At 51.7% G+C, this 27562-nt stretch overlaps 8 protein-coding genes across 8 annotated transcripts; 5 read left to right on the top strand and 3 right to left on the bottom strand.

Annotated features, from left to right (window-relative positions):
- Window positions 1–1859: 1859 nt before the first annotated feature.
- Window positions 1860–2442, top strand: STEHIDRAFT_56128 (uncharacterized protein; the record flags this gene model as incomplete). The annotated part of the gene is made up of 3 exons (XM_007303153.1): window positions 1860–2028; window positions 2098–2216; window positions 2272–2442. Coding segments are annotated over 3 exons (459 nt in total), but the record flags the coding sequence as incomplete, so codon positions are not given.
- Window positions 2443–3074: 632 nt separating this feature from the next.
- STEHIDRAFT_110323 (uncharacterized protein) lies at window positions 3075–4290 on the top strand (the record flags this gene model as incomplete). The annotated part of the gene is made up of 4 exons (XM_007303261.1): window positions 3075–3144; window positions 3200–3236; window positions 3269–3551; window positions 4273–4290. The coding sequence occupies 4 exons, from the start codon at window positions 3075–3077 to the stop codon at window positions 4288–4290; spliced, it is 408 nt and encodes a 135-aa protein (XP_007303323.1).
- A 208-nt stretch (window positions 4291–4498) lies between these two features.
- On the top strand, window positions 4499–5893 carry STEHIDRAFT_120780 (uncharacterized protein). The gene is made up of 7 exons (XM_007303262.1): window positions 4499–4632; window positions 4721–4772; window positions 4830–4919; window positions 4988–5090; window positions 5156–5338; window positions 5422–5545; window positions 5610–5893. Exons 1-7 carry the CDS (start codon window positions 4564–4566, stop codon window positions 5724–5726), a joined length of 738 nt encoding a protein of 245 aa, XP_007303324.1. The 5' UTR covers window positions 4499–4563; the 3' UTR covers window positions 5727–5893.
- Window positions 5894–7537: 1644 nt separating this feature from the next.
- Window positions 7538–8718, bottom strand: STEHIDRAFT_155998 (uncharacterized protein; the record flags this gene model as incomplete). The annotated part of the gene is made up of 6 exons (XM_007303263.1): window positions 7538–7549; window positions 7603–7666; window positions 7737–7977; window positions 8058–8269; window positions 8349–8539; window positions 8617–8718. The coding sequence occupies 6 exons, from the start codon at window positions 8716–8718 to the stop codon at window positions 7538–7540; spliced, it is 822 nt and encodes a 273-aa protein (XP_007303325.1).
- Window positions 8719–10916: 2198 nt separating this feature from the next.
- On the top strand, window positions 10917–13265 carry STEHIDRAFT_155999 (uncharacterized protein; the record flags this gene model as incomplete). Its single annotated transcript, XM_007303264.1, has 13 exons — window positions 10917–11173; window positions 11240–11426; window positions 11484–11528; window positions 11581–11768; window positions 11824–11876; window positions 11932–12046; window positions 12101–12152; window positions 12214–12323; window positions 12382–12490; window positions 12630–12736; window positions 12807–12823; window positions 12911–13069; window positions 13144–13265. The coding sequence occupies 13 exons, from the start codon at window positions 10917–10919 to the stop codon at window positions 13263–13265; spliced, it is 1521 nt and encodes a 506-aa protein (XP_007303326.1).
- A 1223-nt stretch (window positions 13266–14488) lies between these two features.
- STEHIDRAFT_120786 (SecY protein) lies at window positions 14489–16880 on the bottom strand. Its single transcript, XM_007303265.1, has 7 exons — window positions 16826–16880; window positions 16702–16769; window positions 16365–16644; window positions 15482–16104; window positions 15202–15417; window positions 14969–15140; window positions 14489–14875 (listed from the first exon to the last, which is right to left on the bottom strand). Exons 1-7 carry the CDS (start codon window positions 16833–16835, stop codon window positions 14811–14813), a joined length of 1434 nt encoding a protein of 477 aa, XP_007303327.1. The 5' UTR covers window positions 16836–16880; the 3' UTR covers window positions 14489–14810.
- Window positions 16881–17234: 354 nt separating this feature from the next.
- Window positions 17235–21829, bottom strand: STEHIDRAFT_120788 (uncharacterized protein). Its single transcript, XM_007303266.1, has 4 exons — window positions 21722–21829; window positions 20648–21636; window positions 19921–20569; window positions 17235–19861 (listed from the first exon to the last, which is right to left on the bottom strand). The coding sequence occupies exons 1-4, from the start codon at window positions 21768–21770 to the stop codon at window positions 17568–17570; spliced, it is 3981 nt and encodes a 1326-aa protein (XP_007303328.1). The 5' UTR covers window positions 21771–21829; the 3' UTR covers window positions 17235–17567.
- Window positions 21830–24852: 3023 nt separating this feature from the next.
- STEHIDRAFT_167893 (uncharacterized protein) lies at window positions 24853–27002 on the top strand (the record flags this gene model as incomplete). The annotated part of the gene is made up of 17 exons (XM_007303267.1): window positions 24853–24940; window positions 24998–25027; window positions 25097–25108; window positions 25166–25258; window positions 25334–25399; window positions 25460–25487; window positions 25564–25577; window positions 25643–25715; window positions 25778–25811; window positions 25877–25893; window positions 25953–26017; window positions 26088–26181; window positions 26248–26267; window positions 26331–26400; window positions 26455–26469; window positions 26545–26599; window positions 26659–27002. Exons 1-17 carry the CDS (start codon window positions 24864–24866, stop codon window positions 27000–27002), a joined length of 1107 nt encoding a protein of 368 aa, XP_007303329.1. The 5' UTR covers window positions 24853–24863.
- Window positions 27003–27562: the final 560 nt, after the last annotated feature.

The following is a 27562-nucleotide window of genomic DNA, read 5'->3' on the forward strand; positions in this document are numbered from 1 at the left end:
GGGTTTGTGTGTATGTTTCATCTCATGCTTACCGGGTTTGGGTTCTGGCTTCTGGTCTCAGTTTCCGAGTATTTGGCTTCTCATTTCATATTCATTCTTACTTCGCCTCGGCCTCGTGTTACTGCTTATGCTTGTACGCTCGTCTCTCGTCTCGATCGTTCCCGCTTTGCATTTGTTCTAGGTTAGGGTTGTAGGCTCGTCGGTTTTTCGCTCTCGTCCGGTTTTTCCTCTTTCCCTCAGCCGTCCATCTTCCGTACGACTGAGGTGAGTTTTACGGACGCTCTCGTTTACCGTTTCATATCGGACTCATTATTTACTGTTGTACCTAGACATTCTCCGTTTCTTCTAGGTACCGTGATCTATAAATAAGGAGCCGTCCATCTTCCGTACGACTGAGACATTCTCCGTTTCTTCTAGAGCTCGCCGTTCATCAGAAATGTTAGAGAACGTCACTATGCATTCATCGACGGTGACCTCGATTGGAGAAGATGTTGAGAAACTGATGAGATCCGACGAAGCAGAGTAAGTGATGCCCGATATAAGTACATCTCATCGCTCAACTTCATCTTGACGCTCTATAACAAGGAGTCGAACGATTTCAGCTGGAGGTTGCGTGGCGGGTTGTTTTCGCGGCGAGAACAATGAGCGGGAAATTTAGGCTATAGAGCTCTGCATGCCATGCATAGTTCATCACATTGAGCAGGGAGGGATTCAGGAATAAGCTTTGGTGAAGAGTGAGGGAATACGTATGAGACGACATTGAGACATACGGCGATACACAAGAGACTAACTTGAAGAGCTCCGAGTCGCGACTGGGGTGCCGCCTAGTCTCTAACCAGACCTTATATAAGCGACGAAGAAGAAGAAATCGTTATACTGAAGCAATTTGTATGGGAGCAACGATGAGGTCAAGCGTTACGGTCTGGAGAATAGCAACGGCCTCTGGATGGTGCGTTACGATTGCAACCACAGGTGGTGTGGCGCCGTAGGCGCCCCAAAAAATCATTAAATAACGCCTTTTTCGTAACAACGGAGCCCTTGTTATGCGTCACGTAACGCTGTTCTGGCAACGGAACGGAGGGCGCGTTACGCGTTACGTTGCTCCCATACAAATCGCCTCAGTATAAGTAGGTGCCGCCGCCCGGAGGCTCGGGTGGTCCCGGGGCAATGAGGACAAACAACGCGTCAACAACGCGTAGCGATCACTCATCTTCGGTCCTTCCATAACAGAGCGCACCCAGCCCAAACCCACCCCATCCCCTCGCGAAGTATTGCGTGACTGCAGATTATTGTTTCGTCCAACCAATTAGACTTCCACATACTTCACCAGACCCTTACCGCAAAAAGTCGTAGACACGGCGATGACATCGTCATCCAATCGTGCCAGGAGTCGCCATTCTGTACCTCGATGTTCCCGATAAAATACAGGTGTGACGTTCCTCACCTCTCCCCTTTGATTTCGTCTCAGCGTAGTGGCCATTCTAGTTTTTTCTCGTGATGACACGTGTGACGCCATGTGAGCCGAATAAGGCATCCCTTAGGCCGTTTTTCCGAGGCGTTTGTACCTCTTTGAGAAACAGGGTGGCAACTCCCACTTGAGTTTTGTCTCGTTGTTGGAGACTGTGGATGTATCAAACTCGCGTCGATACACCTTTTCAAAGATGAATACACGATAGATCTCTCCTAAGGCATCTCTTATATTTGCTCTGACAGCTCTTCTTCTCAGCATCAGCATCAATGTACTTGTTTGTCGCAAGCTTCTCCAACAAGAATCGGGAGACACCCGCCAATTTGAATACAGTACGCTGCTCTACACCTCCTCTCCTCAACACTTTGTGAGTACTTACATCCAGTCAGGTTACGAAGAGGACGACTATCCGAATAGGCTTCCCATACATCTGGCTCCGGTTGCTCTGACATACGAGGTGACTGAGCGATACGGTGTCTCGAATCTGAATGCTTGGAATGAATGGCGATCAACGGACGCGTTCTCTAATGCCAATGGTTTTGTGAGACTTGGGCCTAAAGGTCAGATCCTTTCTCTGTTATATCTGCGTTTATCTGCCTAATTTTGCTGTTGTGCTGGGTACCTGACAGGACGTTTATTTAGCGTAAGCATGCTACATCAAATGCATTGCCTCCAAATCGTTCGCGGAGCAATTATCAGATGTGACGCGGACGTCCATGTCCATCACTGGCTCAATATGCTCCGCCAGGTTTGCGCACAATCTGCTTCCCCCTTTTCTGTATGCTCAATATGCGCTGTGCTAGGGTATATTATGCTCAGCTGATTCGACCCTCGATCCGTTGTACTACGCGGTGGACGGCACGCCCGTTGGAGCTGCTGGCATTGGGATCAAGCACGTTTGTCGAGATTGGGAGGCGATATACCGGTTTGTGCGAGAAAACCAGCTGACGAAGGCTTGGAATGCGAGCCACTAGCTTGATCGGTACCATACCTACACTTCTGTGGCACAGTCGAGCGTCAGTATTTCCGTTCATCGATACCTGTTTATAACTTTACAGTACTTCTCCACGACATTTTCTCGGAGAGTTCCACACTCTCAAATAGGGGGCCAAGCTCCTACTTCGTAGGCAGCTGTTCGATATCCTTCGTCAAGGGCCTCTGGTGTGTCCCAACAAGCTCGAAAGTCTGGGACGGTTATGGAATTGGGCCTAATATCCCCTGGTTCCGTTCTCTGTCCCACATCTTTCCAGCGCTCTGGGTCGAGTGGAGAACACGTGGTTTTTCTCATGAGGAGATTCCAATTTCAATCATTCGTTTGGTACTCATGACACCCAGCTTTACAAGCCATGTGAGTGTCATGCGTCGACAAACCATACCACTCGGACCAATCCGTTGTGGAATTGTCTATACGCTCTCCTGCATACTTCCATGCCTCACTTGAGCGGCGATTCGAAACACCCGTTGGCTTGAGGAGAGCAGTCACGTCCATACAATATATGTTCTCTTCAGCGACCCATAGCAGGATGGGCATATATAATGGCGGCTGCTCTCTGCATAGTCTGCCCATCCCCGACTACCTATTGCTGATCGCGTATTCATCCCCAATATGCAGTTCATATATTCCCTTGCTATTCTTGCCCTCGCTTCCTCTGTCTGCGCATCCTCCGTTGTAGAAAGTGAAACCTTTGTTCTTTAGTTTTCATCTGACTATGCTAATGGATGCGCTCGAAGGCAAGGATGTCAAAACCAATGAGGCACCCTCCAAGCGGTGAGTGGTGAGTGAAAAGCACATCGGTTGAGCCAGATCGATGCGCTTCACAAGGCTAAGGAGAAGGCTTCGCTTGGCGGGAAGACGTTTTTAGAGGAGGAGAGAGCGCGGGTGAAGGAAAGTGGGAATGGAAAGGAGGAGTGGGAGGGCTCGCTTTATGCGGTAGGGATGGGGAGCGGGATGGTCGCGAGGATGGTGGAGGGGGTGAAGAGGGGGAGGTTTGGACATTTGAGGGGGGTGGGAGAGAAGGGGTATGTGAATGCGGTGGAGGGCGAAAAAAGGGATGTGTGGGTCGTTGTCCATCTTTATGATCAGGTTCGTACCTATTCTGTCTCGGTCTTCTACTTTCAGTTTTCCACTTCTCGTTTCTTTCTTTCTTTTGCTTGCTTTTGCGACGAGCTTGGTTTGCCGCTTCTTTTTTCATCGTTCCCGAGTGGTCCACGGTTCTCGGCCTTGACTCCCGCCATTTTTCTCTGTTCTGCACTCGTTCCTCACCGTACTGATCATCACACTCTCAAACAGTCACTCGACCGATGTGACCGTATAGACGACGTCCTCGTCCGTCTCGCCCGCGTACACTCCAACACCAAATTCCTCCGCTACCGGGCCTCGGCAATCGGCTTCGCCTTCACTTTCCATCCTCATCAACGACAACTTCTCATCGCCACCCCAAGCGGCCATCCCATGCTCTGTCGAGTACTATAGATTTACGACCATAAGTTCGTCCCCGGTCCACCAGGGTCGACGAACTGAACCACCGTCAGGGGGACTGTCCACCGTCATTGGTGAAATGAGCCAAATACGAAGAGGAAGTAAGTGGATATGCTTACTAGCGAAAACAGAGTGCGATTGTATGCTACGTGTGGATACTGTACGTCCCAGCAGTTAGACGACGCTTACATAACGTGGGAACTCCCATTTGGCGGGAGACTCGCGCAAAATTGGCGGGGGCGATGGGCCCCTTGGGACACCGGACGTCGCCTAACGTCTGGGAGGTACAGTAGGTGGGAAAGATTATACTGACTTATCAGTGTAGACAATTGATGGCCAGTAATTTAGGCGAAATCCTTCCGATATGGGATGATATCGGAATAAATTAGAATATATTCCAACCCATAACATCGCCGCAACGACGATCCGGATGTTGGAAGGAAGTGAGATGGCGTGTGTACGGCGGGCATTGAACTTAAAGCGGCAATTTCCGGATGGGTTCAAATTTGAAAGCCCAGAAGTGACACGCGTGATTCTCACGGCCCTTGTTCCTGACCTTCCCTGACGCTCAATGCTGACACCGGAGACTCAGACAACAGTTCGCTTTCGCTCTGCCATGGATTGGTTCGCACATCTGGCCACACAGACGCCACCGAAATCGGCAAGCTGGTTTGATATGTGCGAGGTAAGTTTCTGCCAAATCTCTTGATCAGTCCGAAGGAGAGCATCGCATAGACCTGAAGACTACACCCGCATATTTCCCTGGTCGCTAGGCCTGTGGTCAAAACCCTAAGATTGTGGCTCAGAATGGCATGAAACGGCCTTGTAGGTTGCTCCTCGTTGCTCTTAGGATGTCTACATGTGTCTCATCGGCGGCATCAGATTGTAGCAGGAGTTGTGCCCTTAGTGATTGCTCACAGGCTGCTCATCTGAGGGAGGTCGAGCCAGATGACGTCACTTTTGCAGACATTCGTTCGTCCATTTCCTTTTTCTTCTATGCTATTATGTCTTTCTTTCTGGTTCTCAATGTCGTTCTGCAGAAACCAAATTTTCGGCTGGGTGGAAGAAGGAGCAGCCAGTGTTAGAGAGGGTATACAAAGTTGAGTACCCCCACATCGTCATAGCCGCGTACCTGGCACATATGTTCGTACATTCAGCACTTATTCTCTTCACTATTCATCATCCTAACATACCAACACTTTGTTTAGAAGCAAGCTCACTGGCAGCAGTCACGGCTGTCAAACCATTCAGACGTACTTCGCCTCTGAGTGCGTTTGCGGCATGGCCATCTCTGGTCCTTCCCTCTGTCAAGACTCGTCGTGCGGGATCTGTCAGCCTGTAACGTCCTCTTTTCGAACCTTCGCATGCGGGGAAACCAAGAAAGTAGGCAGGTACGTCATATTCTTTTCTCGCTCTCGGTCGTTCTGGATCTCGTAAACGCCTTTTACTGACGGAGCCAATGCGAACGCTTCAGGAAGGGTCCAGGAATCTACACGTATCAGGAGCCCAGGCGGGCCCATCGATACGCTACGTGCGCAAGCCCTTCACCCTATAGGGTGATGGTAGTGTGTGATGTCGCATTACCTGCAGACCATCGTGTATGTGCTTCCCTCCCTTTCCCTTCGTGATATGTCAAGGAACTCACGTTCATTTGCTGGATAGCTCTCGCGATCGAGGTCAATCTTTTCACACAAGGCGGACGGTGTCATGCCTCGTTATATTCTCGTCTACCGGACCGAGTCGCGCGAGACAAGTCCAGAAACGGCTTCGGACGCATGACCCGTGAAGATAAGTTTGAAAAGATGGGGCGAAGATATATATCACGGATATTGTTTGGGAGGTATACTACTGTTATTTGCTTTCATTTTTGCTCTCGATATTTGCTTTTTGAGTGACTCAATCGTTGCTTCTGGGATTGACGGCGGTGCAATCTCTGTAATTCTATACCATAAATTTTAGCATCGTATATGTTGTTTTCGCTACTCGTTCCGAAGTTGAACCGCGACTTGCGAACCAACTGCATCGAACACGTTTCGTCCCCAAATGATAGCGCTAACCAATGCCCTTCTTCCTGCAGGCAAGCTCAAATCCAGAGCCTTCTCGAGCTCAAAGCTTTCCCATGAAAGTTACTCTCCCAAAGGACGCTTTTCTGGACACGGTGCATCGTCTAGACCCGTGATTTGAACGCCCAGTACGCCCACCCCATTATCGAGAATTCAGACCGAGACGTTTTTAGCTTCACCTATTCTCGTGTCATACTGCTGGTACTGGTACTGTTTATCTCGCCGCAATATGCTTTCTAACGCTCACATGCTCAGAATGATTACGGCGAAGGTCGAGCTGCATCATTAGCAAAGTCCTCATGGGTGTGTTTTGCGCCCTGAATATAACTCCCTTCTTTCCTTCCTTCCTGCAGAGGACGACACCTTGTTGAAAGTCCGGATACTTGTTCTGAATCGGGACGACGGGTAGTCACTAAGAATCTTCGCCACATCCCTCATAATAAGTGAGTGTTTTCAGGCTGCCCGATGTCACTTCTCTCATCATCTATGCTAATCATCTTCAAAGCTCTGTATTGTGCAGTCGCAACTGTCTTTGTCCGTTAGCATAGCTGCCTCAACGTCAACATCACTTCGAAAAGTGCGTACTCTGCATATACTGTCTCTCAAATATCCTAACTCCCCCTGACTCTGGATCATATCATCACCGAGCAATCCGGTTTTAAAGGTGGACTTCCACCCGAGTTTTGGCATTGATACGTCGATCTCGCGACACTCGTGCCCGGCACGCTCGACACGGAGCTTCAGGATCCTTTTGAGTCCCTTATGGAAACAGAACACGGCGTTCGAACAGTTTTCTGGTCAATATCGTTGTCCATTCCTCAAAAGCGCACCATCTCTCTGGTATCCAAAGACTAGCACGTTATTGGCATCCCTCTATTCTACGAGGTTGTCTTCATTTGTGAACTCAGGGGTAAGTGACGTTCGTCGTACTCTTGTTGATTCGGAGACGAAGCCTGCACACGGATCACATCATGATCTTTGCGCCCGCTGACGCGCTGTCTGGCAGTGGATCGGCCTCGGCGCTACTGACATACGGGACCGGGACGGTGTCACTCATACAAGAGCGTGAGCAGAGACCCTTCAACCCTCTGTGAATGTCTCCATCATATATCCGTCCCAGTTCGATTGATGTCTTCAGTGCTGATCCGAACGTATCGATCATGTACCACAATCTTTCTGGTCTTGAATTATGTAAACGACTGACCATCGTTCACCGTGTTGATCGTTTAACGTATCATTGTAAATGTAGCGTTTCCCGCGAGCCTCTCCGTATTTCCTGCTGTGATAGTCTTTTACCTGATCAACATGTTCTTGACGGTCTTCACGACTTACAATGGCGAAGCAGATAGGTATTCATAGCCAATTGGGCCAACTATTGCACGGTGTGAGAGGCAGGATACATGGTCCGGGATAACGAACGGCGAAATCATAGCGAATTGACAGAGTGAGCGACTGCACAGGCACAATATGGGAGAGTAGAAACATCAAGAACAATATGAAGAGTTCGCTATTCATATCGACGGGTTATCAATCAGAGACCTGTGTGCGTCGGGTCAGCTCGTCACCAGCAATAGCTACAACAGGACACATACGATGTCCTCGAACTCAGATCCTTCTTCATCTAGGATGTCCCATGGGGCTGGTTGATTGATCCACCTGTCAAATTCGCGGAATTTGGCTGGTCAGTGGCCGATCTCAAGAAGGAAAAGGTGGAAGGATAACATACGGGTCCAAAGGCTTGACGGGCTCTGGCTCAGGACTCTCACGGAAGAGAATTGGAGGTCTGCGTATTTTCTTGAGATGATAGAGAGGAACATAGGAGTACTCCCCCTGGGCGTTGCAAGCGTCCTGGTACATTCCTCCACCGTAGTCGGACCACCATTCCATGGCTACCCCGCCTCCAGCTGTGACTACTGTAGACCCTGCGGGTATCATTCCGCGCAGCTCGAGCCTGAGTTTGTCGTTATCTTCAATAAATAGTATCAGAGTATCAGTCAGCGATATGAAAGAATACTGTGCGCTAGTTGACAGTACAAAGAATACAAACGTTGGGTCGAAAGATACATGGAATATGCAGGACAGCAGAAGGTCTCAGTGACAAGCGACTTCTCCTTTAGTTCCGGGGTCTTCGAAAGCGCTTGAATGAGCTGGTTCGACATGCTCGAGATACGAGGCCGATACATCATGAGCAAAGCACCGCGTTTGTTGCCAAATTCCCATTCACCCTTGATTGACGCAGCTCCGAAGGTGAGGACATCTCTATATGGATCACAGCTATTGGCATCAGTTCTCCACGCAAACACCACCAGGAGAGGAAGAATAGGACTTGGTCACATACACCCCGGGCTCGATTCTAGACGAGTAGCCTTTCACCGACTTTGCGGTCACAACGTAGCGGTGCATCGGCTCGTGCGAAGTCGGGACGCCACACAGACCTGGTAGGACGTCGGCGAACAATGAGTCTCTGTAAACGTTCCCCTCGATCTCTAGTTCGCCTGTGTCGTGGTTAATTGTTCCGTAATCGCCAACCTAATACCAATTAGAGTCGCGCAGGGTGTCAGTAAAAAAATATAACAGAGTATTTAGGATGAAAGGGAAGGACAAACCTCGATCCTCTTTGAAGGCTGCCAGTTAGCGTACTTAGAGCACTCTCGCCTAATCAAGTCGATATACTTTCGGGAGGCTTTCTCCTTGGTCATGGGCGACATGGTGATAGCTAAAGGATATGAGCAGAGGAGGATTATGGATAACAGTAGAGATCGCGCTGAAGACGAGGACAAAGACGGAGCGCAACGAGAGGCTGGGCTCAGGCTGCAGGTCCTTATAGTCTTCGCCTGGGGATCACATCACCGCAAAGCGCAGAGTGGCGCAAGTACATCGCATTGCACTGCACCGTCCTTGAAAGATGTTTTTAGATCCTCATACAAGTCACAATGTTCCAAGTATCGAAGTCGTTGACCCAAGTTGAGAGAGTTATCCTCAGTCTCTAACTTTTCAATCCAGCCATGGCTAGTTTCCAAGATCAACCGGCCGAAGATGTCTTGACCTCCTGCTGAGAAGGTCTTTATTAGCGGCGACTCCGAGGATCATGGAAGTAGTAGCGAACAGAGAAATCGTGGGAAGTCCAAACGCCACAGAAAGTCAAAGACGCAAATAAAGGACACAAATAAAGCCACGTGTCTTTCGGTCAAACGCGTCCCGAATTTGTCCCGAGTGGTGACAGCGAGTCCTGACTCCTGCAGCTACCAAAAAGCCAACCAAAAGTTGTACACTCTCGCACAAACTTGCTTCACCTCTTTAATATGGTCCGTTCATATCAGCTCGCGGCATGATAATGGGTACGATGTGTTTCATTGACTTTTATGACCGAGAACTGCGCCTTCACTGCGCCATCATACTATTTCAACGTGTTCCTTACGCCCAACTTACGCCCGTAGCATAGAATCTATTGTTCACCTTATGGGCTTGTAATGTTGACTCTCGTCAGATTCCTACGTGCGGTCGCTCGTTTGCTTCCTAACTCGGCACCGGGTAGGTCTTCGGGGACGCACCAAGCAGGCATCCTCAGGCTCTTGCCACCTTCCGTGACTCGGGATCGTCTTCAGACGACATTGCACCCCGATGTATGGGCCAGCTTCTGTTGCCGAGACTTTGTCGGGCATCATTTTGAAGGGCAATTCTCAATTCAACGGTCTTTAACTTTTCATATTCTTCTTAAAGCTCTGGTGCCTCGTTTGGAGCTTCGGCTTGAATTGCACGGACTTTCAAGACGGGATGTACTGGCTCGCGATGAGCCTTCCATGATCCCATGCTGTGGACCAACCGTGTTCGATCTATATACGGTGCTCGTGCCCTTGCACAGATCAGGAAGAACTCTCGCAGATCCATGTGAAAGGCGAGCCTTTTCTCTTGGCATGCCGCCGTGTTCTTTCTTCGCATCGATCATCTACAGGTACTATGGTTCCATTGGCGCATGAGTTTCTTTTCACGGTATCGATGCCGTCGGTGGAACCATCCTGCCCTTTCCCGCATGGTTAAATTCATGAAAGTGCAAATTGCTGATGGATGTGCACAGTGCTTCTCTAATTGAGAAACACACTGGTTATTCTCGTTTATGACGAGCACCATTGGTGCTTATTATAACGTGCCTCAACCGTGTAACCGCAGAGAACGATGACCATACATTGTGTGTTTGGCTCACATAAATCATGCATCTCTGACAGTGGCCCGGAGCAATGGACTTGTTCTCCAACGGAACCATTGCAAGAACGTAACAAGGCTGTTCAGGCGGTGTCGTGTTCCTTGTCGCGAGCTGTGCTGTCGATTTTACCCGGAAATAATGTGGCTTTGAATAATACTGCGGTTTATTAGCTTCCAGTGGGTCGGAAGCTTTGGCCGGCGGGGCATTTGCTGGCAACTCTGACAAGCCCTTGTCTCTAGCACGAACATTCGCTCGAAAATCCCGAACGAATGGTATTATCCCACCACTTACCACGGTCCATGGGTGCAGCAGAGGTGAAACGCTTGTGTCTAGCAAGTAAGATATTTGTGTTTGGTTCGTCGAGAGCAAAATCTCACAGTCAAGCTTACCCGCCAACCTGCTGGTTCGTACGTTCACGAAGTCTCCATCGGGTGGCAGTCTGTTGTAGCCTGACCTGCGGTAGAAGGCGCTGCTGGCCCATCCCCTTGTTGAGGTGGGGATGTACTCCCTACGGACACGGAGCCGTGCACGGAGCGGATGCTATATCGCCTTCCCTGGTGGAGATGCCGTCCTGGATTTAAGCAGACGAGACGCTTTGCGGTTTTCGCCTACACACATTCGCCCACTCCTCGGTTAGGCATCTCTCGCCGGTCGCAGCTTCACGACCTTTAGCGACCCTCATCATTCATTCACGTCGCTTTAATCATGACTACGCCACGCAATCCTGAGATGGCTGCTCCCGCCTACGACGACGCAGAGAAGGGCTTGCACGAGACTCCGCAGCACCAAATGACAGTGGTTCAATACGACTATCCTAAGGACGAGAAGAAGGACCCCAGCCTGATTACCCCAACCGTCATCCCAGCTCCTTCACCGCCGAAGCCGTCAGCCCCGAAGCCTGTCTCAAAGAGAAGAAAGGTGTCAAACTGGATTGTCTTTCAGTTGTGGTTCAACACATACAGGTATGTGGTTCAGATGGTCCAATTTGCTTTCCGATTTTCCGACTCGGTGCTCACGATCCCATACAGGAAACTTTTCACCTTTGTGTTCACCTTGAACATGATCGGCATCGGTCTAGCAGCGTCCGGACACTGGCCATACGCCATTCAGTTCAATGGCGCTATGGCGCTTGGCAACCTCAATTTTGCCGTTCTTATGCGTAACGAGGTATTTGGTCGGTTCCTCTACCTTTTCGTCAATACTCTCTTCGCCAAGGTTTGTCTCCTTCTTATACGCTCCGACCTTTCTATGTTAATTGTTACTTCTACCTAGTGGACCCCATTAAAGTGGCGTCTGGGCTGCACATCCGTCCTTCAGGTACCATCTCTCTCTTTCTTCCGTTCACTTTCCAGTCTAATGAATATCTCAGCATCTCGGCGGTATTCACAGCGGATGCGCTGTCTCTGGAATTTCCTGGCTATTGCTGAAGGTTGTTCGGAACTGGATAAATCGCGACGTCCAACCCAACCCTATCCTCGTAATGGGTACGGTCACCAACCTCTCCCTGATTATCGCGGCAATCAGTGCATTCCCCTGGGTACGCAACACTCACCATAAGTAGGTTGCTCTGTCGGATTCGCGACGTTTCAAATATGAACTGACATCTTTTCAGCGTCTTCGAACGCCACCATCGTTTCGTTGGCTGGACTGCTCTCATCCTCACCTGTACGTACATTGATCACGCAGGTGTCGTGACTTGAAGTGACGCTCCTCTATGCAGGGATCTTCACGTTACTTGGTGACTCATTCGACACTACCACGCAAACATGGAACTCCAATGGTATGCACATCGTCCATCAGCAGGACTTCTGGTACACCATGGGTATGAGCGTGGTGTGAGTATAAGGCCTCATGATCTCATGAAAGGCTGCTGACCTTGTCATTTTCAGCATCGTTCTTCCATGGATCTGTACTCGTAAAGTCGACGTGGATATTGAACTGGTGAGTCGGCTTTGTGAGCTCCGTCGCCACTGAGCCATTCAAACAATTCTCGTTTGTCTAGCCATCGCCCAAGGTCGCCATTCTGCGATTCAAGCGCGGGATGCAGCAAGGGCTGCTTGCTCGTGTGAGTCGCTCTGCCGTCATGGAGTACCACGCCTTTGGTATCATATCGTATGTCTGTTATTTTGGGATCCATGAACCATCTTCTCACATTTCGCTCCCTGGCCAGTGAGGGGACGCACGCAAAATACCACTACCTCATCTGCGGTGTGCAGGGCGATTTCACTCGCAGCCTTGTAAATGACCCGCCCCGACAAATCTGGACGCGAGAGCTAAAGGTTGGTCTTCACCACTACCACGATACTCTCCTGATTCGTTCGCATCGCTCCCGACTGCTCCCATTCTCCCATTGCGTCCTACTTTCGCAAATGATAGGCGTCGTCTTTCAGTTTTCTCACTCACGCTTGTCAATTATAGTTCGCCGGTGTCTCGAATACTTCCACGCTCTACAAGCGTGGTATCCGGATATGCACTGGTACCGGCTTGGGCGCTGCGCTTTCCACTTGTCTGCAGAGCCCTAATTGGTGAGCCATATCCACTGCTTAGATACACGGTGCATATTGTCAAACTCGTCGTCATATGAATTTTGTTTAGGTATCTAATTTGGATTGGTACGCTCCATTCTTCCAATCGATATCCGTTATGGTGCTGATTGGACCCGCCCTCTTTTCCACCCTACTGTGCGAACGAACCCACAGGCTCCGACCAAGAAAAGACGTTCGGACCTACCATCAGCGGCCTGATTCACCGCCACATTGGCCCTGAGCGTCTGCTGCTGTGGGACAGCAAGGTACGGGGTGGAAGACCCGACACCATGAAGATTCTGAAAGAGGTCTATCGAGAGTGGAATGCTGAAGGTACTGTGCATTTTTTCTGCCGTGTTGAAGCGCAAAGAACTGACTGTCGTTGGCCATTTACGAACGCATGACAGTGGTGTTCATCACGTCGAACTGGCTCGGAAACAAGGAAATCCAAGAAGGATGCAAGGAAGCTGGGATCCCCGCGTTTGGGACACTCTGGGATTTCGTGCGTACTTTCCATCTCTCTTGCTGATTTCCCGACCAACCACAATCATACCCCACCACTCGCTTCCTGCTTCTCACCGAGACACTTATCCATCCCATCCTATAACCTTCTTACACACGATTATGGAGCGCACGTTACTGACCACCGATCAACCTGTTCCTTGGCATTCTATATTTTTATCTGCAGTGATCTCACTAAGTATTCCGTCGACCTCTCGGATATACAGCAACTGGACTGTCCGAGTCGTGTTATTGTACCTAGCTATCCCCGTGCCCTCCTCTTCATGTCCATAGTCGTCCTATCCGCACATTAGAGTCTCCACGTTTATCTCCTCTTACCCAACTCCACGCACCACTTCTTCCTCCTAACTTTCCCCTCTCCCTATTTACGGTATCGATTCCATCATTTACAATCCTAAACCTCACGCTATCATATTTTCATCTCTCGCTGTCCCACTGTACTTCACTCATCTCATGGGGTTGACGCTAACGTATATTTGGGTCCGTTGGGAGGTAGAACTGGGAATCAGGGATGCACATGCGCAGAATATATATTTCCCTCGTGTATGGTGAACGTTTCGACAGAAGCGTCGCATTCATGGGAGCGAGTGCCGGGCCGATGATGATACAGGAAAACAGGATACGACATTCAAAGGAGCATATCATGGTCTCGATCGTGCGAAATTTACAAGTAGCTGAACGAAGACATCCAACGAGCTGGAGGTGAAAGGCGAGAACTCGGAGCCTGGCAGCAGAATCAGGAGCCTTACTAGCATGTCTCTGAACATAATATACAGATCCTACCTAAAACGTGAGCGTTACTTCCACAACTCGTGGATGATATGGCTCGTCCTCGACAACTTGAACGATGACGATCAAGCAAGAAGCGGAAGTGAGTAAAAAATGACCACCGCGATCGAAGGGTCGATAACGGCCAACCCAGGGGAGGGATGAAGATAACATGTACAACGTTTCAGCCCCATGGGTAGCAAACGGGCAGCATAGCGTTGCGCGAGGTTGAGCGCGGCCTTTGAACGAGTGTTGAACGAAGGTAAGGACCAAACCGGGACCACCCGATTGGATGCCACACGTTTACGCCTGTGGCCCACGATCATCCTCGGACTCTTCAATCGAGCTTCGTATTTCTCAGCTCGCTCTAACCTTCAATCTCTTATCACCAGCAGTCCGAACCTCGCCACGTACCCCCTCCACCGACTCACTCCCACCTCCGGACCTACGCGTATGCAGAGAAAAAAAGAGAGTTCCATTACTTTTCACACTCCACATCCACCCAGTACTCAACGTCAACAATCCACCCTCGGAACCGCAATCAAGCGGCCCGAGACCAATCGTAACAAACCCACGGCACCCAGCCAACCAGCCAACCAGCCAACCAATCCTAATCACACGAACTTAAGTTATTTTTGAGCCCCTTCGTCCAAGCCACCGAGCACAAACCCATCCGTCCCACCACAAGACCGTCCGCTACCCCAACCGTCGTACATCGGCCCGACCGCCTCTGAGCGATGCGAGTCCGTGCACGAAAGGCCGTAAAAGGAGAGTTGGAACAGGTTTAGATGAAGTCCCCGAGTGCCTGCATCTCAGGCCCACCCGATTCCCTCATGCCGATCTCCCAGTCTACAAATCAAGATCATCAAACAAGTCAGTACATCGGGCGTTCAACATTCAACATTTGGGGGGGAGAGAAAGGGTGAAGGAGAAGAAACGCACAGCTGTAAATGATGGTGACAGCCATCAGGATACCCGTCCCGCTTCCAATCGCACCCATAAGGTCTGCCGAGACAGACAAGAGGCCGAGGATGGCTCCTCCGAACGCGGCGGCGGTGGGGATGACGCGCTTCAGCTCCTTGTACATGGACCCTTCACGGTGGCCGGCCATGACCTAACGAACAGCACAGTCATAAGCATTACTGAACGGACAGGAGTAAGGGGGATGGACGCACCATTTGTTGATCCTTCAACTGCTTGGCAATATCGCGAGGACCGGAGCCGGAGACTTCGATCCAGGTCTTGGAGAATGCGGCACAGGCGGTGACCATGAAGGCGATGTAGATGACGGTGTGGATAGGATCGGTAAGGGCGGCGGAGAGGGTGTGCGGTGGCGACATGTAGTACGCGATACCGGAGACGGCGGCGAGCTGGGGCGAATCTTGCATAGGCTAGGTAGAACAAGAGTGGCGTAAGGTGGCGAGCAACTACGACGTTGAAAAAAAGAAAACGTACCTCCCAAGTACCAAGGAGCTTAACGAAGAGGTTATCGGGGAAACGCGAGGCGAGCATTTGCGAGACGATGAAGACGTTGGACGTGAGCGCAGACTCGAGCATGATGGGCATGTTCGAAGTGTAGAACAACTTGACGGGATATGACCCTCTCTGTCCCCTGAACCTGTTGCTCTTCACTGGGATCTCCAACCTGAACCCTTGCAAGTAGATAACCACAGCGAAAACCACGACCGTCGCAATCAAATTCATAACATTCGGCAACCTCTCCCTCCAGAACGCCTCCCTCAGCGCACGGCCCTTGTCGTTCCAAGTGAACAAAAGGTGGAACAAGCTGACGATAGCGCCCTCGAACTCGGGGCCACGGCCGGTGTTGATCGTGGTAGGCGAGAAGGCCTTCCAGACGATGGATTCGCAGATGTTGGTGGCGATGAAGAGGGAGATGCCGGAGCCGAGACCGTATCCTTTTTGGAGGAGTTCGTCGAGGAGAATGACGATGAGGGCTGCGGCGACGAGTTGGATGATGAGGAGAAGACAGACGCCGGCGCCGATGTCGCGGGGTTGGCCGTAGAGACCGGTGAGCACGTAGACGGTTGCTTGGCCGAGAGAGATGATCATGGCAAAGACTGGATAACGAATTCAGTTTCTTAGTTTTGCATATACGAAACGACACAAACGGAGAAAAGAGCGACGCAGAAGTTCTGGAGTAATACGCTATGGAGATGTGATAGCATGAAGTATGTTCTGTGGCGTCAAAGTGTGGCCCAACTTGGCGTCACGACGGACGCGCCAGAAGAATTGATCTCCTTGTCTTCGTTCTGGTGAAGACGCGTGCACGACGCCAGGAGAACAGAAATACAAAACAGGAGGTATGTCAAACACGCACGTTTCTGAGCACCGCTGAACAGAGCCCTGTCCTCCTTGAGTGAAAAGTCGACCTCGATCAAGTTCGCACCGGCAAGAAGTTGCATGATCATCCCGGAGGTGACGATGGGTGAGATACCGAGTTCCATGAGCGTTCCACGGTTAGAGGCGAGGATGACACGCATCCAGTAGAGCGGGTCAGACGAGTCGGAGGACATGATGCCGTAGAGCGGGACCTGGGAGCAGACCAAGAAGATGAGGAGCGTGACGGCCGTCCATAGTACTTTCTGGTTAAAGGGAACCTATTACAAGCGAGTATAAGTGACTGCCAGTACGCCGAAATAAGAGTACAAACATACTTTGCGGTCGGGCGAGGAGACCTCTGGCAGGATCGGCAGGAACGGACGGACGAGGTTCAAAAACCGGACTACAAAGACATAGGTTGAGCAAACTATATCCCACAAACGGAAATGAAAGACATACAGCCGCTCATGACTGAGAGAAAGAGCGGACGAGACGGCGGGGAAGACGAGTAGAATAGAGAAAGCTTGGATGAGTCCCGTAACGCGACTTGCAACGTCGACCGCGGACGTGGCAGGCCAAACACGCCATAATATCGCCACGCGACTGACCGCGTCCAGGCGTGGCACTAGCTTTGCAAATGTGGCACTAATGTTTTCGTAAAGGCAGGACGAAAACTATTGGACGGCTGGTATCATCAGCAGTTAGTATTCAGTGTGAAAGAGTGCAACTACAAGATATCGGGGCTGCTGTTCGATGCAGTGAGGGTATCGGTGTGGGAGGGCCTATTGCTGACACGGTGCCAGTCCGCGAGATGGCAGGGCTGGGCAGATGAGAGCAAGCATTTAAATTTAAAGCGAGAAAAGGGTATGAAATAGTAAGAACATTGATGCGACAGTGGTGGAAAGATCAAAAAACGAAGGAGAATAAGCATAGAGGTCAAACCCACCAAGAACAGCGCCGGGTGGCGGGTGGTACCCGCCGTCACCATAGATCGCATCGCCCAACACGAACATGGATGAACAAAGGGGGAAAAAAAGAGTGGTAGGCAGTACCAAGGGGGATAGAACATGAAGAACAGGAAAAGGGACTGCGGCATTGCGTACAGAAACTGAGAGAGATTATATCAAGAATATAATCCAAGACATGCATCGAAGAAACCAAGCTCGCGAAACCTGCACAAAGAAAGGCAAAGGTAGAAGAATCATACCCCATCCACAAAGTCCAACGCTGCATCGAACCCCTTCACCCACTTCTCCGGACTAAACGCCTTCCCCCTCGTAATCCCCTTCACCAACTTCTTCCCCTTTCCTTTCTCCTTGTCCTTGTCCTTCTCCACCCCTACCACCTGGACCGTCGTTGTGGCCACCGATTGTCCACTACTTCCACCGGTACCCCCACTATTCGAACTCTTCGTCTCGCTCCGCGCATCCATCTCCCGCACCGTGTGCCTTGTATCCGTCCTGTGCAGCACTGGATCCTCGTCTGCGCGACTTGGTCGGTGCGATATGGGAGGAAAGGGCGGGGAAGTCGAAGAGGATGCGCCGTCTGGACGATTCGCACTACCACCACCGCCACCGCCACCGCCACCACCACCACCACCAATCCCGCCCAACGCAGCGCTCAACCGCTTCCATTCCGTCTTCGCCAATCCCGACCTATGACGGTGCGGAGCGTTATGATCGTTGGACTTCATTCCGAAAGTCGGGTGTTGCGTGAAGTCGGCTGGATCGAATGAGGACGACGACGGCGAGGTGAGACTGGCAGAAGGAGTTGTTGTTGTGGAGGTATAAGAGGTAGGGGGCGGGACGGCGGCGGCCACGGGTCGTGTTCTCGTAGAGGAGGAATGCATGTGCGTGTTGGGCCGTGGGTGGTGTTGAGGAGGTGCGGGTAGGAGATCGTCTTCTGGGTCCACAGGCGGCAGAGCAGGAAGCGACTTCTCCTTCTTCTTCCCATCAACTACCTTATCTCTCTCTTTCTCCTTCCCCTTGTCTTTCTTCTTCCCCTTACTCTTCTTCTCCACATGTCCCTCCTTCACCTTCCTCCCCAACCCCAGCTCCTCCACCCAGCTCTGTTTCCTTCCCTCCGTAATAACATCCTCGACAGCTTCCTCCCTCGCCTTTGCCTTCCCCTTCGCCTTCCGCGCATCTCTCTCCTCCGCCTTCCCATTCCCATACCCCAATCCCAAAGCCCTCGGCACACCCCCACCGCCGCCCTCCCTCTCCACCATCACCAAACTCCTATTCCTCACGACACCACCGACACTAACCGTACTCGTCGTCGTCCCGCTCCGTACGCCCTGATCGTCAACCGTTAATAGCGCAGGGTACGACGGGTCGAGCGGAGCTAGGGAGATGGGAATGCCTAAACCTAGACTGGCAGCCGTAGGAGAGAGTGGGCGAGAGGAAGAAGTGGGGGAGAGAGGTCGGGATGAGGTACGGCTATGGTGGTGATGAGTCGACGAAGGACCGGCTTGATCCTGTGGAGGATAGGGATAGGAGTACGATTCGAGCGTAGCAGGGGACGTCGACCCCGACGCGAACAACGTCGACGAATCGTGCACCGCCCGGATTCGACTCGGCGATTCGAGTGATGTAGACGAAGGGGATGCGAACGGCCGATGCGCGTACCCCATACTCGCTGTCTGCACATGATTATGCCTCTTCCCAGCTCCACCTCTCGCCGTCGAAACCTCCACGGTCGTCGAAATGCTCGGCGGCACCATCATCGACGACGGCGCTGACCCAAGCCGTTCCCTGCCCGCAGTGGGCGTGAAATGCGACTGAGTCGGCGTAGTGGGATATCCGTTCTGTCGATTCAGACTCATCGTCTGCATCTCCCTCTGCATCTGGAGCCGCTTATGCGCATCCTTGACCTTCCGAGCCTGACGGGGAAGATCGAGCGCCCAGCCGTCCCACTCGCATTCGCTCTCGAGTCCGTCGTCGCTGCTATCCGTCACCATCTCCATCGCCATCCCGAGCTCCTCGTCGAGGTCGAAACTCGCATGCGCATCCCTCGAATCCGTCTCTCCCTCTTCCTCCTCTACCCCTTGCGCATAATTCTGATTCTGATTCTGATTCTGCGGCCGACGTCGTGCAGTCGATCCGGACTCCGTCTTCGCAAGCGGCGTCACAGGCGCAGACCCCGGTCCATCCTCCTGAAGCTGAAGGAACGACCCCACGCCCGAACTATCCGTATCGCCTCTCTTCCTCGTAGATGGTGGACAAACCGACTCCCGTTCGCTCTCGCTGTCTTCTTCGTCTGGGCCCCAGAGGACGAGCGCCATCGGCGCGCCGACCTCGCCCATCCCCACCCTTTGCGCTTTCCTGGCCACTTCGGTCCTCCATTCGGGATAGGGCAGGGGTGGGGAGGTTGTGTTCATGCGGTTGTAGGCTTGGAGCGGATTGGAGGAGGAAGAGGAAGAGGATGGGGGAGGGTAGAATACGGAGGGGGCGAGGGGGGCTTCTCGGTGCAGGATTCGGAGGAGGTTCGTGAACGCTGAAAGTTTGTTAATTAACTGAGATGTCATAACGAAGAGAAAATGATATGCGACGTACCCGCCAAGTCGACCATGTCCAACACGACCCAGACGCCATCGTCCTCTCCCGCATCAGACCCCGCCCCATCCACCCCATTTCCATTCCCATTCCGCCTTGCATTCCGCTCATCCACCGAGCCCCTCCTCTTCGCGCCGACGTCATCTCCAGACCTCTTCTTCCCCACTCCCACTTCCGATCTCGTTCCCTCCTCTCTCGTCGTCGGCAGCCCCAAAGATCCTCTCCTACCCATCATCGGGCCGACTTCGTCCACGCCGCCGGAAGAAGTAGCGATAGTCGCCCCCGACCACGGATCCGTAAATCCTTCAAACATCGCAGCATGCGCAGATCGCGCCCCATCCGCCTGCGTCGTCTTTGGCCGCATCTCCTTCTCCCTTCTCTTTTCTCTCTCTCGTTCCGTGCGCTCTACGTCCGTCGCGCGAAATTTGGCACATATAACATAGGTGGGCACGCTGTTTGTTTCTGCATGTCGATCGTGGGCTGACGAGTTGTGGTTATGTGCGGTGGATTGTGGGGAACCGTATGGATGGGGGTGGGAGTGGGAAGTGGTGGTGGCGGGTGGCGAGGTTGGGTTTATGGCGTTGAGGGCGTCGGCGCCACGGAGCTGACAGAGGGTGGCGAGCTCGGAGGTGTGGGCTGGGTGGGAGTCCTGTGAAGGAGAGAATCGTCAATACAATTGTCGCTCGAATATAACTTTCTGATCAATGCCAGAAAAGAAATAACTCACTGCTCTGTCCTTGAAGAGACTGAGCGTACCCTGATGGACAACGACCCACCTCTCGCGCCACTCCAACTTTGCCTTCTTCCGCTTCTTGCCTTTATCCTCCCCTTCCTTCTCCCTCCACGCCTCCCGGCCATCCTTCCCATCCTTCTCCTTCCCCTCCACAACAGACGTCACCGCGTCCGCCGAGCCAATCACCCTCAGCGCCCTCACCCTCGCCTCAAAATACGGCTTCACATACCTCTCTACGTCTCCCCTTCTCAGCTCCGCGATCGATCCCCCGAGCGGATGCAGCTCCAACAGTTCATTTGGGCGTAGATGGTACCATGCAATCGAAAACGAGTCCTCGAGGATCATGCCCGTCGAGAACGCGATGAGCGAGTATTGCGTCGTCGGAGGGAGGGAGAGCGAGGACGGGACGGTGGTAAGGCTTGCGGAGGGTTGGAAGACGGAGGGTTGTTGGGTGTAGGAGGCGAGTGCGGGGCGCGTGGGTCCGTCGTGGGGATAGTCCAAGTCGGAATCGTCGTTCATGTCCAGATAATCGTCCTCCTCGAAATCTTCTTCGTCCAGTCCTGGCCCTCCTCCTCCGTCACTACCACCAAACGCACCCCGGACAGCACCCACACCGACGCTCTCGCCGTGTCCATCCTCTGATATCCCCGCTCCGGATGGATTCTCGAACGACGGCCGGGACTTGAACACAGCTGCGAAGGTGATCGGCGAAACAGGTCGATGTCGTGGCGGGTATGGATATCTCGCATTGTTATTATTGTTGTTACTGCTGGTGTGGTTGTGGTTGCTGGGATTATTCGTGTCATAAGCACCGCTGGACGTAACGCCGGCGGAAGATGATGAAAACGTGGGGGTGGCGAACGTGAACGTGGCCGTAGACGGTGTCGATGGCGGTGCCGTCACTCTCGAGAGTATATACTGCTTCAACTCTGAGATCTTCCAGGACGAGTCAAAGTGGGATACTATCCATTGGTCGGTCGCGACTATGGGCAAGCGGGAGCACCGACGGTCAGTGTGGCGGCGGGAGGGGAATGCGTACGTAGGCTAAGCTCATGAATGAGTACGCACCGAATCGGCAGGCGAGGGGAAAGAGGCCATCGACGTGTTCTGTACCCATACGCTTGCATATGTACAGTTAGTGACCGATATGCTCTCGGTCACTGTCGTTGACGACGTCGGGAGGGATGCAGGCAAGGGCGGGAACAGTTAACAGCTCCCGGACGGACGCTCCGCGCTTTGACGGAATAATTATATTCCCCATTTCGAATTCATTTCCGGGCCAGGCTTCCGCTCGAGCGCGCGGCGTTTGCTGGGCGAAGTTACTGTAATTCGTATTTTCGACTTTGGCCCATCGGGACTTTCTTGGGTACGGAGGGTTCGTTGGTCTCTTCGTCGGGTTGCATGCATTTATATGTGCTGGGGCTGCTAACTACACTAGGTTGAAGGCACAATACTAATACTACCGCTGGATCACGAGTAGAACCGTGCACTAGCAAGTGTATTATAACACAACGACAAGAAATAGTGATGGACCAAAACAGTGTTCACGTCTGAATGCGTACGTACGAGCGCGGAATTTACAAGAGGCATGATGGTGGACAAGAGGCTGAGCGAACGGGCCCGTCGAAGACGTGTCGAGGGTGGTGACTGTCTAAAGTAGAGGGTTCGTTGCATACCTACATCTCCCGTACAGACCAGAACGACGACGACTCTGGTCCACTTCTATCCGAAAATGTGGATGTGAACCGAAGAACTCACAGCCCACTGGACCCGCCCTTCCTTACGCTACCGGGACACCGCCATTGACGCTGACGAACTCGCTCGCCGTCTCTCGGGAGAACAGTATTACTTCGTCGTCCACGTCCGGAAGGACAAGGAGATTCAAAGGCTAAGTTTTCGAAAACGTAGCCATGGGACGTCAGAGTACATGAATCCTGGTATCGTGCGTCCTGATCCAAAAAGAGGGAGTCATTATATCCGAGGCGGGAGAATCGTCGCAGCTAGATGGCCTGAGCATCAGTAGACGACATCCGAGAATGGAGGGGGCGGGGAATAGAGATAATGTTTCGATGTGACTCAGGTCCTTACATCCTCACCCAAACCTCGCATAAGACCCTCGTCGTCAAAAGTTAGACCAACTGTGATCGCCCAAAGAGTAGTACTCGTTGAAGGATGGTATCGAAGCGGATGGTGTCAGTTCATGGAAGTGTCGAACGAGGAACGCTTCAGGCTCAGGCATTGGCGGATGGGAGGTGTTGACGAGGACGGAGAAGATGGATAGATTACCAACCTTGACTTTCGTCTCTGTTGGAGCTGTATGCACAGACATAAACATGAGGTAAACAACGAGAAGGGCCGCACACGAAGAGCACGAAGACTGGAGTGAAGTAAGCTTTCGCAAACACCTGCACGGGACCTGGACGACCTGTGGGCTGTTTAACATATGCCTAGACATGAAGATCGGAGCAGGAGTGAGCGAACAAGTCGTTCCGCATAACATGTGTACGATGATATAAACACATAATCCAATCTCGCATTCAGATCGCCGTCGCCCAGAATATCTTCGTTAGCCTACATAAGACCCAGACCCATGTTCAGAAGGCATCAAAAACCTAAATCCCCCGGACGTACTCAATATATCGAATTGACCAAGGCGGTGCGCGTCGAAGAAGGTCGAAGACGATAGGCAAATCATAGAGGATACGCAGATCTCGTTTCCCCGAACTGAAAACCGCCGCATTCGTCATGCAACGTGAGCGACCGAAGCAGTCGGGAGCCAACCAGAGGTGAACGAGGGCGAACGTCGCCGTCGAAGCGTTCGCCGTTCCGCGTTGGAATTAGGTGGGCTGATGGGAGCGAGCCCGGTGGGCGCGGGAGTCGAAGAAGGCGATATTTCTGGCTGTATTTGTAGACCGGTGAAGGTCCATTTGTGTTTCTTTGAGAAGGAGGGTTTCACTAATCCTAGACGAGGTGATGAGGGATTGGTAGAGCAAATAAATTCCCGATTGAACGAAAGACGGTCGTAAGCAAGAGCCTCGTCTGAGCTCCGGGATACTTCAGTCCTGTGCAACAGGTGACGAGTACATCGCATGTCAAACTGAGGGGACATCGGGTCGCTACGCCACAAGAGTCAAACCAAACATGGCTACCGTGCAGCGCTAAGAAGCACGAACAAAGAGGGTACGAGACACGGCGTCCTTTATTTAGATATAGTTGATTGGGCAAGGAATCGGAACAACCAAAGGCAGGAAGCTAAAAACACAGCCATGCTGCACGTTTCTCCACCGGGGCATGTACTAAAGACAGCGCGAAGTGGTATTGATATCTGCCTGAGTAACGGTGGAGACGGGGCGGCCATGCCCCTCGTACCAGAGAGGTGGAGTGGGGCATATTTGTAGATCGTATCCCGCCTGTAAGATTTAGCGAAGACACCAACGCCAACGATGAACGGCGCTAGCAATAGAGTACTATGCGCCATAGACAAGCTGAAGCATGCCCCGTCTATCCTACGGAGACGCTGCGCGAAACTTCATTCCAAGAAGCTTTGCAGAAGAGTAAAGGTTGCGGAGGAAATAAACAGGATCGAGCCACTCACTTTCCGCTCAGCGCACAACAGTTTCCCTCTGTCCCGCCATTTGTATCCTTCGGCCACGAAATACAAACAAATTGATTCGGCACCGGAGGGAGATGGGAGGGAGATATATATCCAGAATTCCGAGTCGAACTAAATTTCTTATTACGGAGAACTCCGGGGCGGCGCATGAAAGATACCGCCGGGACCCAAAGCGCTCCAGCCACGACGACTCGCGGTCGTCTCTCGTACGCTTTGATCCCGCAAAACAGGAGAATTGCAGAAAAATAGAAGGTTTCTCTCTCTACTGTTCATTTGCTGGCGATAGGCTATTGTATATCTATTCTTGGTCGCCATCAAAGTGTCCGGGTCATTGTAATAAAGGATTCGCTTGGATGGCTCGGGCTCCTGTTGGTTCCTATCGTTCCCGTGCACTTTTATCGCTCAGTTTTTGACAGGTATTGAAATCCCGGGCGACGTCTCGCACTTTGCACCAGATCCAGCTTTTATACGAGATCCTTATAATGTGACGGCCATTGTGGCCTGGATAATTCTTTCCGCCGCTCGACCACAAACCGTGTCCTCCTGTTCTCACTCGTATCCCTCGTCTGCTTGTCCTTCAGGCCTCAGAGCCAAGACATGGCTATCGACACTACCGCGGCGACCACTGCTTCTGTGTATCTAAAGCTATGTTCGATGGCTATCTGGTTCTACGAGTAAGTCGCGTCTCTTGACTTGTTCGAAATCGTGCTCGCTCATACAGGACCATGCAGCTATTGCCTGACTATTCCGGCTGAATACAGGTGCGTGAAGCCAATGAGCGTCCAGTAACCTCTACATATACCTAACGGTATCTGTTGCTCTTTTGCTAGCCTGTATAAGAGGTATGCTTTATTCGAGATGGACCAGCCTTCATGTCATCGTGCTTACGCACCTTGCAGGCAAATGCAGCAGACGAGATACACAAGAGCGTTCTGGCTCCTTATAGCAGTTCGCTACCTGGGCGCGATAGCGGTCATAAGTAACTCTGCTGGGTATGTTCATATTCCTCCAGCTGCGTAATGTCAGTAGCTTACGAAACTACGCCTTTCGGTCTTATTCATCTATAGATACTTCGCGGCGCAACACTCTAGTGGGTCTTGCCTTGCGTATCACTCATGGGCTCCAGTAACACGGTAGGGATGGTGCACTTCTATCCCAAGCTCAATGACTCAAAACCTTGGTGTCTTCCTCAGAGTCCTTTCGTCGACTGCGACCCAGCTTGTACGTCTTCAGTGTCGCCGCCCGATTCCTGCTTGCTGTTCGTTTATTGAACTTATTTCCAACTCTGGCTCCTCAGGTTTTCTTTTGGCGGTATGTTCTCTAGGAGATATCGTCTTTCTACTTATTTATAAGCTACATATGCGTTATTTCTCCAGAACGTGGGCTATTGCAGGGCGCAGAAGGACGCCTTTCCTCGTGCTATTGACAGTATTTGTTATTGCATTCGCTGTGCGTATATATGTCTGTCCTATCCAAAATGAACCGTTCTAACTCCGTATGTTGGAATCCAGGGTCAAACAGTCGCCATAGTGCTCTTCATCATCCGTAAGCTTTTGATCGTTCTACATGACACGAAAATTTGATGAGAGCCTCATCGACTTCGTATGTAGCGGCTCTACGAGCGGGCGTAAGTGTCTCGCGTAGGGATCTTCTTTCACAAAACTTATCCATAAAATGGCTCTGTAGGACAACTGCGCCCTTTCGGCTAACATTCCTCGAGGTATCACCGCGATGTATTACCTTGTAACGATGTAAGCATGTCCTCGACTCATCATGACCGGCTTGAGGTCGCCGCTCAACTCATCGCTCTACGCAAATTAGGTTGTATGACCTCGTGGTGTTCTCCATCTCCTCGTTCTATCTTCTGCGGGTGAATACCACTCAGACCCAAACATTTTCGTTCACACGAGCTTTGGTGAGTCACACCTCGCATATATGGCGTTTCAAACACGGTCACTGACGTCTCCCCCTTGTTGATCAGTTCCATGATGGTCTCATCTAGTAAGTTCACCTTTATCCCGCCGTCGCCTTCCACTTGGATATGTCTGACTTGCCGTCCAATAGTATGATGGTAGCGACGTTCATCAACGTCCTCGCTGTGACCTTCACCTTCATGCCGTGGAAATCGATACAGGTAAAACCACTATTGCACCAGTGTTACCGCACGCTCAACTCGTCTTCCCCCTAGACTATGTTTAGCTCTGTAGGTTTTATATTTTGCGCTGCACGCGCGCTTGGGCGAAAGAAATAGAGTGCTAAACGTTCTCGTCTCTTGCAGCCAGCCATCGCGATCATCACAATCTCCGGCTCGCGAATGGTCCTCAACCTGCAAAGTGCGTTGCCGTCCATATCTTACTCCGATCGCTTTCCTCACCTCCTTACTCCACATCAGATCGCTTCCAAGATGGCACAAGCTACAACACCTCCTCTCACGAGCTCTCCGAACGGACCACGCACAATCCCAGCAACCGACGCGACATCGTCACCATTGGCGGAACTCCCACAACGCCCGGTGGCCCTCGCCGTCACGGCCCCAGTGTCCACAGCGGACTAAACCGACAAAACACGGTCACCAATACGAACGGACAGGTGTCCGTGAATATATACGTGGAGACGCAGGACGATGCTGGCTATCCTGTCGATATGAAGGCTCATGATGGGAGCGAGGGCGCGAGTGCGATCGAAGAGGAGGATCATGATGTAGTCAAACCGGGGCCGCGGTGGGGCGTGGAGTAGGAATTTGTGGTTCTAGTTGGTTTTTTGGGTATATTATGTCGTATCATGGGTGTTCGTGGGTCTAGTTTATGCCTTCTGTATTATTTGAATATATGTATTATGAGAGGTCTTCCTCATACGTCGCTCGTTACATAGCCTCGCTAGAACCTTCCTGCCGCCAGCCGACGTAGAGGGAAAGTTAAGCGGAACAACAGGACATAAAAAGAAACAGATACCAGCAGCGACTAAAGAAAATGAACCGTAACAGAGAGGCCTGTCCCCGACTTCACGCGGAGAGCTGCAGGATGCTGCGAATATGAGAGGTAACAGAGACTCACATCGTACACGTTAAGTGTTTCTGATTCCAGCCGCACCTCGCCACATCGTCCATCTCCTCTCCTCTCTCCTCTCTCTTTCGGCCTTCCGCCAGTCGTCCGCCGCCCATATTATCAATTATCGGACCTGACAAGAAATTTCGTCAGGGAGTTACGCTACCACTGACCATTCACTCTGTACACATACCTCAGGAGATCCGAGAGCACTCTCTTCGCGGTTCGACGATGTATCATGCAGATTTGTCG

This window comes from Stereum hirsutum (assembly GCF_000264905.1).
Source record: "Stereum hirsutum FP-91666 SS1 unplaced genomic scaffold STEHIscaffold_6, whole genome shotgun sequence".
NCBI classification, from domain to species: Eukaryota; Fungi; Basidiomycota; class Agaricomycetes; order Russulales; family Stereaceae; genus Stereum; species Stereum hirsutum.